The sequence below is a fragment of the Dryobates pubescens genome, chromosome 2 (genome assembly GCF_014839835.1).
Source record: "Dryobates pubescens isolate bDryPub1 chromosome 2, bDryPub1.pri, whole genome shotgun sequence".
In the NCBI taxonomy this organism is placed as follows: domain Eukaryota; kingdom Metazoa; phylum Chordata; class Aves; order Piciformes; family Picidae; genus Dryobates; species Dryobates pubescens.
In genome coordinates, this window is record NC_071613.1 from 34,925,215 (window position 1) to 34,937,094 (window position 11,880).

At 43.8% G+C, this 11,880-nt stretch overlaps 1 protein-coding gene across 2 annotated transcripts in view; it reads right to left on the reverse strand.

The window, feature by feature from the left end:
- Positions 1-9,900, reverse strand: part of CERS6 (ceramide synthase 6) — a 120,151-nt gene extending 110,251 nt beyond the window's left edge. For both annotated transcript variants that reach the window (XM_054174836.1, XM_054174826.1), the window contains exon 1: positions 9,618-9,900. In XM_054174836.1, the coding sequence (XP_054030811.1) occupies positions 9,618-9,787 (170 nt within the window). In that variant the 5' untranslated portion in view covers positions 9,788-9,900. The remainder of the gene's footprint in view (positions 1-9,617) is intronic.
- Positions 9,901-11,880: the final 1,980 nt, after the last annotated feature.

Below are 11,880 nucleotides of genomic sequence, written 5' to 3' on the forward strand. Positions count from 1 at the left end.
ACGACTTCACAGAATCATTGAGTTTGGCAGCAACCTCTAGAGATCTCCAAGTCCAGCCCCTTACAACACGATCAACTAGAGCAGGTTTTCATGTTTAAACAGATATTTTTCTGCATATCAATAGTTTTGTATTTTCTCTGGACACCAATAAGAGCCTGGCTCTGCCTTCTTTACTCTCCCTATGAGGTATTTGCACTCAATGCTAAGGTCTCCATGAGCCTTCTCTTCTCCAGACTGAATTGTCCAGCTTCTCAGCATCTCATTATTAATTAGATGCTCCAAATTATTTATCTTCTTAGTTGCCCTTCACTGCCCTCACTTCAGTAGCTTCACATCTTGTACAAGGGAGACCAAAACTTGACTCATCATTCCAAATGTGGCCACACCAGTGCCGAGCACAGAGGAATAATCTCTTCTCTTGACCTGCTGGCAATACTTTTCTCAATGCTGCTGGTGCATTTCTGGCTCATGTTCAACTTGTTGTCGACCAGCACTCCCAAGACTCCATTTGCAGTTCAATTTGTCATAATCACGTCAATGCAATCACTGCAAAGTTAATTTAATATAATGGGTGTTGTAATCTTGGGGAGTGTTTGGTGCTGTTCATATTTTCAAGCTACTCTTATCATATCAGCTCTCTCCCTTCTCTCATACTAGGTGTGTGGGAAAAGTTGACAGATAAATATCAGCCACTCAATTACCACCCAATTATTGCTTCAATATATACAAAACACATTCCTACTTGTGGTCTAACCACTTGCTTTTCTTTTTCTCAACAGCTTCTTTCCAATATGATGCTTGTAAGAGGAATACATACACCAAATCAGACCAAATTACTTCATCCAGCAGTATGCTTCAGACAACTACAAGTAGCAAACAACAGGAGGTTCAAAAAAATCTAATGGACAAGTGCAGAAAAGCTTGTCAACAGGCATATTCCTACTCAATATGCACTCAACACTTAAAACTTTGTTTTTTAACAGAACCAACTGGTCTCACCAGTTGCAAGGATTCTGGTCTTGATATCTCACCATCTATTCTGCTACATTAGTGCCCAGGAAAGCCATAGACCTGACAGTGAGTTGCTAAGAAACTTAAACCCTCCAGCTCCCCAACTGATCAGAGACTGTCCTGGTTGAGAATTGTTTTAAACAAACCCAATACCACCTGATTTCACCCACCACCCCCAAAATTTCTCAGCTCACTTTTATTTCACATGGATTTAATTTTGTCTATCATGCTGTAAAGTTCAAGGGTTCAGAACAGTGTTCCATGTTTGTGCTGCTCACCTATAAAGTTTCAGCAGTTGGCATATCAAGGCTAATTTCTGCAGTTCTTAAGGAACATACCTTGTTTGGATTCCCCCTTCATGACAGCACAGCAGGAGTTTGTATCTAGTTATGAAAACCACTGCATTTCAGCAACAGATACATCACACAATCACAACAGAAACAAGCAAAAGGGATATTATGCAACACAATGTACCACTCAAGTCTTCTTTTCACACCACTGATTTTTATGGTTAGCAACTTCTTTTGAGTAAGAAGAGTCTCCTTACTTTGCACTGTACCGCACACTCTCTATTTCCAGAGAAGCAATTCCTTGCCTCCACATGAAGTATGTCTTTCATTTGCCTAGGCAGTTACGCTTATCAGTACCACCAGTCCAGGTAGACTGTATTGGTACAAAAGCAGCTTTCATAGTTTAAAGTTGTGTATAGCTACAGAAGGTCAAACATGGGAGTGAAGTAGAAGCTGAGAGTGGCCTCTGCTTCCACTCTCTTCTCAGTGAGAGTAAGAGTCCCAGAGACACAGTAACCAACAGCCCCAGTGAAAAGTTCCTCCAAAGTGAAGATTTCAGCACCACTTCCTCTCAAGCCTTTTTCTCCTGCTTGCAGAACTAAAATCCATTAAGTTTATCTCAGAGGATGGCAATGAGTAGATGTGATGACACTACACATAATAAATAAAAGAAGGAGCTGCTTTTTCCTCTGGGTCATCCCATTACTGTTAAAAATAGAGCAAGTAGCTTGTTACAATGCACAGACAAACACTACTGCACACACAAATTCTCAAGCAGCCTCAGAAATATGAGATTTCATGCCAGAAAACACCCTCTGGACACTAACCTTTGTTTTTTGCACCAGTGTAGCTAGATTAATTTTTTTTATATATAGTATTGTAGGTTGTTCTCCCTCGTCTCCCCGCAGGAGAAACCAAGACAGGGAAGATACTATTAAAAAGAAAGCTTTTACTGCATTCACACTGGGAAAAAAAATGCAAGTGATTCAGATATATTGCTTTAACCACCCTAGTGTGACCTGTGAGTGCAAAGGCGGCTTTTCATCAATTTCAGAACAAACTTTTAAATGCACCATTTATATTATGGTTTAGGTTAATGAATCTGAAAGACACTTCATTAATACAAGGCAGTCTGGAGATCATTAGCAATCTGTTCCTCTCTGTGCAAAAGGTAGCTTGAACTAATAGCCAACATACAAATATATATTTATCTTGTACTATAAAACACACAACATGATTCATGTTATGCTTTATGGCTCTCATCCTTTCTTAGTAATTATACAGTTACCTCCAGAGTTAAAATTTTGTGTTGCTGTATCAGTAACAGTTACATGAGGCTTCACAATTGCTCAGCAGTATGAAAGCTTACCAACCACAAACCTTGTGATTATGAGAGCTATTAACTACATAGAAGAAAAAAAAATTCATTAGTGTACTCTCTGCTTTTGGTACAGAAGTCACAGCTTTGTTACAGGTCCACCAGCATGATGAAAACCACCTCTATCATTATAACTGGCTCCACTAAATGCTCCAGTTCTCCCATCTCCACCACAATTTGACTGCTTCAGAATAACTGTCCTGGTTTAAGGCTGGACAGATCCTCTGTTGCCCTGAAAGGGGCAAAAGAATGACACTCACACAAATGGATTGGATAGTGATGGAAAGCTTAAATGGAAAAGCAATTGGTGTTTTACAGAAATTGCAAAGCATTGTGGCAAAGATATCGCAAAGGTACAGAGTCCCTTACACCACACCCAAAGGCCCCCCAGCACTTCCTTTCTCCCCACCTGAGGGCGTACCCAAAACCCCCAGGGCTCTTTCTTTGCCCCCACCCCCCCCCCCCCCACACACACTGCCCCCCCCCCCCCACTAGGCTACTCTTAGGCTGGCCAGGTCTGAGACTTCTCCCCTCCCCCACCCCAGCATCCCACAGAGGCAGAGAGAGAAGAAAGACAAAGCACATGACTTTGCAGTTAGATTTGTAGGGTGCAGGATTTATGGGTAGAAATATGTTATTTCCTGTGTCCACCTCCTGGCTGGACACTGGTGATGTAAGTATGTGGCAGCCTAGGAGGCACTCAGCCTAAACTGCCACAATAACAAAAAAGGTACCCCTGCAAGAAACTGATGGATGCCAAATGATGCAGGAGTTAACCTTCTGAAAGCACCATGTGCTAAAAGGACTTCCTCACAAAGAAATTTTGCTCACCTTAAACAAGGCATTAGTAATCTCTCCTCTTTGAACTAATCAGACACTGACATGTTTCCTTGCTTTTACCTTGGTCAGGATATGGCCAACCCTGCTGCATCCCAAAAAAGCTGTAAATGCCCAATAAATGAAGAGGGTCACTAGTGTGGGAGACCACAGAGCAATCAAGGTGTTAGATGAACACCTCCAAGGAACTGCTGATACACACCATACACATCTAACTGTCCACAAGGTGCCAACTACAGTATTAAGCATGCCACTGCGTATTACATAAGGTTACATCACTTACAAAAACTACAGATTTTAGGCTATAATTTTAACTTCCTTGGTGAAACTCCAAGACCACCTTGAGAGAGGCACAGAGATCTCAAAAACTAATTAACTGTCAAAGTAGTGCAGGCATGGGGTGTTTAACAACTGTTGGGAAAAAACCAAACCCAACCAGCAACAACCACCACCAAACAAATAAACCAAAAAATCCCAACCACAAATACAGTCAAGTAAGCACTGCTCAGCCCAGAACACCCCTTTTCTCTCTACCCTGTTGACAAACAACAGAGATAGAGTCAAGGGAGCAGATTTATTTCACCAAATACTATCTACAAAATACTTGGTATGCACTGCCAAGACTGGTCAGCAGATACATAGAAAGAGGCAGCATAGCAGCAGCTCTTCTCTTTCTGAGAGAAATTCTTACCAAATGTTTACCAGCAACAGAGACAGAAATAGGAGTAATGAGAAGAGCCACAGGCAATTTGGATCCAACTGTGTCATTACAGAAATCCTGAGAAGAAATGAATGAGAGTTTCTAACAGTAACTGAAATTTGCACTCAAAACCCCACTAACAGCAGCTCTGCCCCAGTAACAGGCTCCCAGTAATCATTATTGACCTGCCACTGAAACCTTTCCCTCAGCCAAGCTGTGGTTTGACTGCCATGCTTCTATCACTTGGGTATTTTAGAAATCTGTTTTAATGGCATAGTCTATTGGAGCTCAAGACATATTTCTTATTTAACTCCCAATTTTAAGAGTGGCACAAATACGTATCTCCAGGTAAGAACAGCCATTTTGTTGTGAAGTATTTACTTGTCTCAGTGGCTGAAGCTCAGACATTGCAAACTTGGGAAACAAAACACGGTTACATAAAGGAAAATATGCATGACAGAAATTTAACAAATAATTTAAAGAAACACAAAAAGCATAGAAAGATAAGGAAGATGCACATTTATTTTAAAGTTATTTACTGCTAATGTTCTACTGTTACTGTTTTTAAAAGTAATAGCTTTTTCAGTTATTTTCTTTACATCGCCTGTGTATTTCCACAGGAAATTATCACTTCCAAATTCCTATTCCATTTCAACTGAATTAAGCATTTATTAAATAGTAATCAAGCAAAAAAAAACCCTTACAGGCCATCTTATGAAAAAAGAAATTATTTTTAAAAATTATACAGAAAACAACCAAGAAAGATACTGTCAGTGAACGCACAAATTACACAGAAATGGATGATAATCTGAGTGATCAGATTTCACCTGACACGAGCAACTAAGCAAGAAATCTAAAAATATCACAGCCTACAAACAGGTTTTGATAAAAATAATGATCATTGCCCTACCTAGCCTCCCCAGATGAGGTTTTAAGCTGCTGGAAACGCAAGTTTATACATTCTCTTCCAAATTCTGTATTCTGTCTAGCCTCCTTACTGTTGTAAGAAAGCACCAATATGAGATGTATTAGGGATCACGAAGATCAAATTTGTATTTATACGCCACACAGCAGAAACATTTGCAAGGCTTTAATGTACTGTCATCTGAATTACTTTTTACAGATAGAAATATACATACATACATACATATATATACGCACACACAGAGTCATTGTATTAGGCAACCTCAATCCACTAGGAATTCTACTGTGTCATCCTAAATTAGAGTCAGCTGAGGTTCCCTTTGAGGCTGAATTATCATTATAAAGGCAAAATGTCATACAAAAGCCATGAATTTCCATACACTCAGTGTCTAGCGTATCATGATCTGACTGATAGTAAATGATGAGGCTGGCTCAGTTTAAATTAACACAGCTGGTGGGCTGTTCCTATGTATAATTGAGCCACCCCTGACCATATGAGCCATTCCACCCATTGAGCAATATCAGCTTTATCCTTGAGAACTAGCCCCCTCATCAAGGATAGAGGACAATAAAGGCATTGTAAGTCTAATTTGCTTATAAGCCTAGTTTGAAGTGATCTGAGCCCAAACTGCTGCTACAAGGTGAGAGAAAGGATACTGCAACTACAAGTAAGTGAGACACAAGAAATTCAAGCAGATGAGCCAAGTGTAAAGGAAGCAGTAACATCAAACTACTTGACTCAGAAAATTGCTGGATCGCATCACAAAGCCAGTTAGTTCTTCTTTTGGACAATTCAAACAACTTGTCCCTTGACACAAATCTCTAACTCAAAGGTGTGTTACCCTCTTGTTTCATGTCCAACAAGCACACCGACTGCTGAATGAACACCATATAACCACACACTCCTTACAGAGGGCTTACTTGGGAGGATAGGAAAGGATGCTGCTTCTAAGCAGTGAGCTCTCACACAGTAGGAGAAGAGCTATGCAGTCACATAAAAGAAGGGGAAAAAATTTATTTGCCTAGAATAACAGATGTTTCTTTTTCAGGCCGATCAAAAAACTACACTACTCTGCTATTGGTAAGACCAGCTGCAATTCAGCTTTAGCCTATCTTGCCTGCACTAGAACTAGAAAGGATCTGGACAGACAGAGACAGGTATTATTGAGCACTTGCATTATCTGCATTGTATAGTACAAGAGGGATACTTAATTGTTTACATGCCTTTTAAAAAAAATGGATGGATACATGAAAAAGTACATACCCATATTACTGTTGCATTGCTGAACTCCTGCCACATTGCAAAGTACTAGGTAACACCACCTTTACACTTAGCTGTAATAGTTTTCTAAAATGTACTTTGTGTTTAAGGAAGGAGATGAATGAGAAGGAAAGGAAAAGAGAAAAGGTTAAGGTATTCCAGCACCTCATCCATAACTATGATGGCCTGAGCAAATAGATCCACCAAACAGTTATGAAATTATACGTCAGAGTAAAGCTTATTTCAAGAGCATTTATCGTCATCAGATCCAATTTCTGAAGCAATTGAGCATACAGTTAATGTTTTCATCTACTTCATCCTTTCATTCAAGAGTGCTGGTCAAAGATGGCAGGACAAGGAAATCAACTAAAAGCATTTGAAAAGGAAAAGAAAATACAAGGAAAAATATTCTCAGAAATGTCTAGCTTCTTTTCTTGACTTGTTTAGTCAGTTCACCAAAGCAGTAGCACAAAAAATCCCAGTAAGATTAACTCTGTTAATGGGTAAATATGAATAAAACAAAATTTCCAAGCTCTGTAATTTCAACTGCACCCACAAACATGTACATACAGATATATGTATATAGAATATAAATATATATATATACATATATATAAATTAAGTAAACTCTTAACTCCTAACTTGACAAGTTTTATCCCCAGACATCTCAAGAACTTCACAAATAAATTCACCTGCAGTCCAAACCATAGCTTCCCCTGAACGATATTTTATTGCTGTGGAGATCCATGAAGTTAGTCACCCTTCTTTGCAAGGGGAGTAAAGCCATACTGTTCCAGTAGCCAAACAATCAGCAGCTGTGAAAGAGTTTGAAAATAATGGATATAAAATACATAATCACATTCTTAACACCCTGTGGCTGCTTACCTACTACTAAAAAGTTTTAGGTATCTCACCAAAAAACCCCAAACAAACCCAACAACAACAAAAAAACCACACTAATGTTACAAATATTTTAGTACAACCATGGATTACAGCATCTGCTTTTATTTTTTTCTTTAGTTGCTACCACTGCAAAATCAGGGAACCGTTACACATCTGCAAAAGTTTGTCCTGGGATGTAGTATAGAACATTAGTAATCTACAACTTGAGTTTTGAAAGGAAAAAAAATGTTGCTGTTCTAACATACATAAGAATGAAAATGTATCAGTTTAACAGATATTCCACTCTTTCCCCTTCTACTTCTTCTATAGCTTCATCAATTGAAGTAATTGCAAGTCTTTAATTAATGATGTGCATGAAGCATTTCTGCAGCTTCCAACAAAGAGAAGTCTGACAAAATAAGTTACTAATGAGTAATACTATGGCTTGCTATTTCCTACTATTCAAGTCCAAGACAACCTCCCTGCTTTGATAAGGGGAATGAGGTTCAGTTACTGTTGCTCAGCCTGCTTTAATAAAATACTCAGTGTGAAAAATTACCATTGTCCCACATTGTGTGGATTAATCTCATACAAAATGGCCTGATTCTCTCTCATAGTGGAGTTCTGCTAACAACAGCTGCATCAGAACCAGCAGAAACATGATTCTAAGTTTAGGCTGAAATTGTCTCCCTAACTGTTCCTCCACCTAAAGACATCCCTGCTGTGATACATATTGCAGTTCAGATGGCAAGAGATGCAATATCATGCACCCATTTTCGGAGCTCAAAAGTACACACTGTACAGACCACAAAGGGGGGAAGAAAGCCACTAATGATTTGTCATTATCCAAATAACACTTTACACTCGAATTGTAACTATATTGCAGTATTTAACTCAGGATAAGCATTTAACTTCTAATAACCTCAAATTTTCAGGCAAATGCAGATTTTTCAGTCTTTTTCAATTAATCTGTAAAGCAACACAGCCCACGACAGCTTATTTTTCAAAACAAGTATGGTCCTTTCAACTGAGTCATGAAAACAGACAAGCTTTTCACAAACCAACATCCCAGGTGCCATATTTTAACCAGGATTAGAGAATGCTTCGGAGATGTGGAGGGCTAAGTGGTAGACCAGCTATTTTATGATTTTAAAAGCATCTTTACAGCCTTTCTTTGGCATGTGGAAACTACCAGACTTCCTTTATCTTCCTTAACTACTCTAATAGCATTGCCTAGGGAGACAGCACTGAAAATACGTAGGTGTTGGCAGAAGGAATCATTCTTTTGTTCTCTGCAGATGGAGGGAACACCACCTTTGTCAGTCAGTGCAGAAGCGTGTGCAAGCAAGCAACCCACTTCACTTCAGCTGCCTCCCGGCGACAGGCGGCCTGCGTTAAATACCTTAAATACCCGTAAGGAAACGTTCACAGAAGACAGGCCAATCAGTAGTTAGACGTCTCGCATTTCAATACACGTTTGTGAAATGTGTGGCTTGAATTCCACAATCTCAAAGAATGGCAAGTTTGGCTAACAGCACGCATTTCCAGATTTACTCGACAGATTGGCTCGGTGATGGACAGCGTCGGGAGCGCTTCCTCACCGATATCCTACGCCCTGGAAGGGCTTGGAGACAATCCGACAGACGGCAAGGACCGTTCATACCGCTACCACACAAACCGTCCAAGCAGAACTCTGCTCAGCTATACCACAGCGCCCTGCCTTCAGGCTTCCTGGTGCTCACCAGGCTCCCATGCCCACCTGATGCCCAGGTTTAACAGCTACCACCTGCCTTCGGCCGGGACTTGGGTCGAGCCCAGCCCCACGGCCGCGCCGAGGATGGGGCAGCGCGCGCGCTTCGCACCAGCTTCTTCGCCCGACCCTGCAAGGCCCCAGGCAAGCGAGCAGGACCCACCGCAGTCCGTGGGTAGCGACCTGCAGACTGTCAGGCACCGGGTGCCAGAAGACCCTTCTCCCGCCGCCACCAGTGTCAGGCCAGGGCGCCGCGGCCGCCGCAGGTGGAGGGAGGGCTGCGCCCATTCCCGGGGAGACCTCGCCTCCTAGCGCCCGTGCCGGGCCGCGCTGCAGGCAGCGGGAGAGAAGACTCGGCTGACTCCCGTACTCCTCCACCTTCCCGCAGCGGGCCCGCTACGTGACCGACCGAGTGGGATAGGGGAAACCTTAAGAGCCCAGCAAGGCCAGCCGAGAAGCGGCGGCGGGAGGAGGACGCCGAGCAGTCAAGGTTCATCCGCTGCCCCTCAATGAGCGGACGCTGCAAGCCGCGCGGCCCGCCTGGCCCCGCCAAGCTTGGGGAGGCGCAGGCTGCTCAGCGTTACCTTTCGAAGAGCAGTCGGATCATGAAGATGCAGAAGGCCAGGGGGAAGGCGAGGTAGAGGTCCTCCGCCTGCGGGAAAGCGGCTTCCTCCGTGCTCTGCAGGTCCGCCCAGGTGACGTTGTGCGGCAGCCAGAACCGCTCGTTCCAGAACCATGCGAGGATCCCTGCCATCTTTGCTTTGTCTGCCGCGGCGCCCCCCGCTCCGCTCCGCCCGCCGGCCTCTCGCTGCCGGAGAGGATGATGGAGGCGTGTGTCAACCCCGCTACCGTGGACGAGGCTGCCGAGTGGCGCGGGGCTGTGCTGGCTCCCCACCCCGGCCGCCCGGCGGGGGCAGCAGCCGCCCCGCCTGTCACACGGCCGCGCCGGTCCCCATTGGCTCCCGCCCGCACCCCGCCGCGCGGCTGCTCAGCTGCCCCGGGGCCCGCCGCGCTCGTCAGGCGGTCCCGGAGCTGGCTCTACCGGGTGGCCAGAAGCAACCTTGTCCCGCCCTTCTTCCCCCTCCGAAAAAACTCGCCAAACCTTGAACCAGAAATTATGCGGCCCAAACTGCGAGCGGGTACTCACCGCGGCCAAGACTGCGGGCAGCAAGCGTGCTGCACCCGACTGGGACGCAGTCTTCGCTTCAGCGTCGACTGGGCGTCCAACCGGCCTGGCGGCGACGCGACTACGCGCCTTGTCACACCGCTGTGCTGCCGCGGCCCTCTCCCCCACCGCTCAGACGGGCTGACCCGCCGTGCGGTACTGCCGGGCTCCCGGCAAGCTGTAAAGGCTGTTGCCTGATTTAAATAGGCAGACTGCAGCAACAAGAAGCCCTCCTTTTCCGAACTCTGCACAGCCGCACGGACTGGAATCGGCTTGCTTAGCCTGGCCCTTGCCTGAGTAACCCCTGCCAGAGTCGCCGCTCTCTACCCTTTTCTGCCAGGACATTTAAATGGGAGCGGGACTGCCCTTGATAAAAGGATTCTGAAACATTTATGACTTCAGCCTATATGCATGTATAGCAAACAGGCATAAATGAGGCATAGAAAATCATCTAAGAACACACAAATCTCAGGCTAGGACTGTGGCTTTGCACTCCTAGCTAAAGAAAACCTTTTCGTCTTTATGTAGGTTTTTGGGTTTGGTTCCATATCTCACTGCCCTGTCCCACTAGAGACAAGCTGCAGGAGGAGAACTATAACTATCCCCACCAGACTACACAGCAAAGGTGACTTGCCAGCTTCAGAGACGTTGTTGGACTGTACACGTGGTGGTCTAAGCGCACACAAAATTACTTCAAGGAGTAACTATGTTGTTCCTGAAACAGCACTAGTTTGTCTGTCCTACCTCACTTAATTTTAGATGGCTTCAGTTTTCTCAACTGTATCATCACACTCTCCAGCTGGGCCTTCTCTCTCAACCCACCACATTCCTGAATACTAAGAGACACTGACTTACGGCACGCCATACTCCAGGTTTTTGTCATCCTGCCTTTACGTTTTCTGCTAGCTTGCCCTTTTCCCCCCACTGACTCTACTTGTCCTTTTTGAAAATTTTATTTCACAGCTCCTCATTTCTGTGCTGAAGAAAATTTAAAGTTAAACACATGATCCCAATGCTGTCAAAAATGCTATACCAATTAAAACAAAACCATTTCTGTATATGAAGAGAATTTCCACCTAGGACATTTTAGGAAAGTTTCAGGGAATACTTTGGCAGGATGGTTGAGGAGCCATGCAGATGAACCTGCCACTGGCTATTTCTGTTTTACTGCAGAGCCAACATCTTAAGAGTCTGTAAATGTTTTGATGCAGTTCTTATGATTACTTCTTGGAGAGAGAGAAAAGAGCTGGTAGCTGGACCCTGCTCCATGGACACTTAGTCCTTCAAGTCACCTGAAAAACAATGTGTGCTCTAGCATCACTGCCAGATCTACCTGCCCCCATCTCTTCCTTCACAGTGCTTAGCATGGTGCTCACTGTGCTTGTCTAAGCTCTCAACTCCTCTCTGGTTCTTGCCTCACACATGATCATCTCAGAATCTTTCTGTGAGTCTCTGACATGAGCTATCTGTCAAATCCCAGGGCTTTTCTGTGGTTCAGGTTAGAAGGAAAACTGACCATGGGAATTGCACACCTCTAGTGCAGCCACCTTCAGATACAAATGATTTTCTGTGCAGAAGAAAACATTCCTTTGCTCAAATCAGCAAAGCCACTTTTAGCCAGTGCTGAAAATATAACTGGCTAATAACTCCTTCTTCCTTCCAACCCCTCTGCCTTGTTCTCA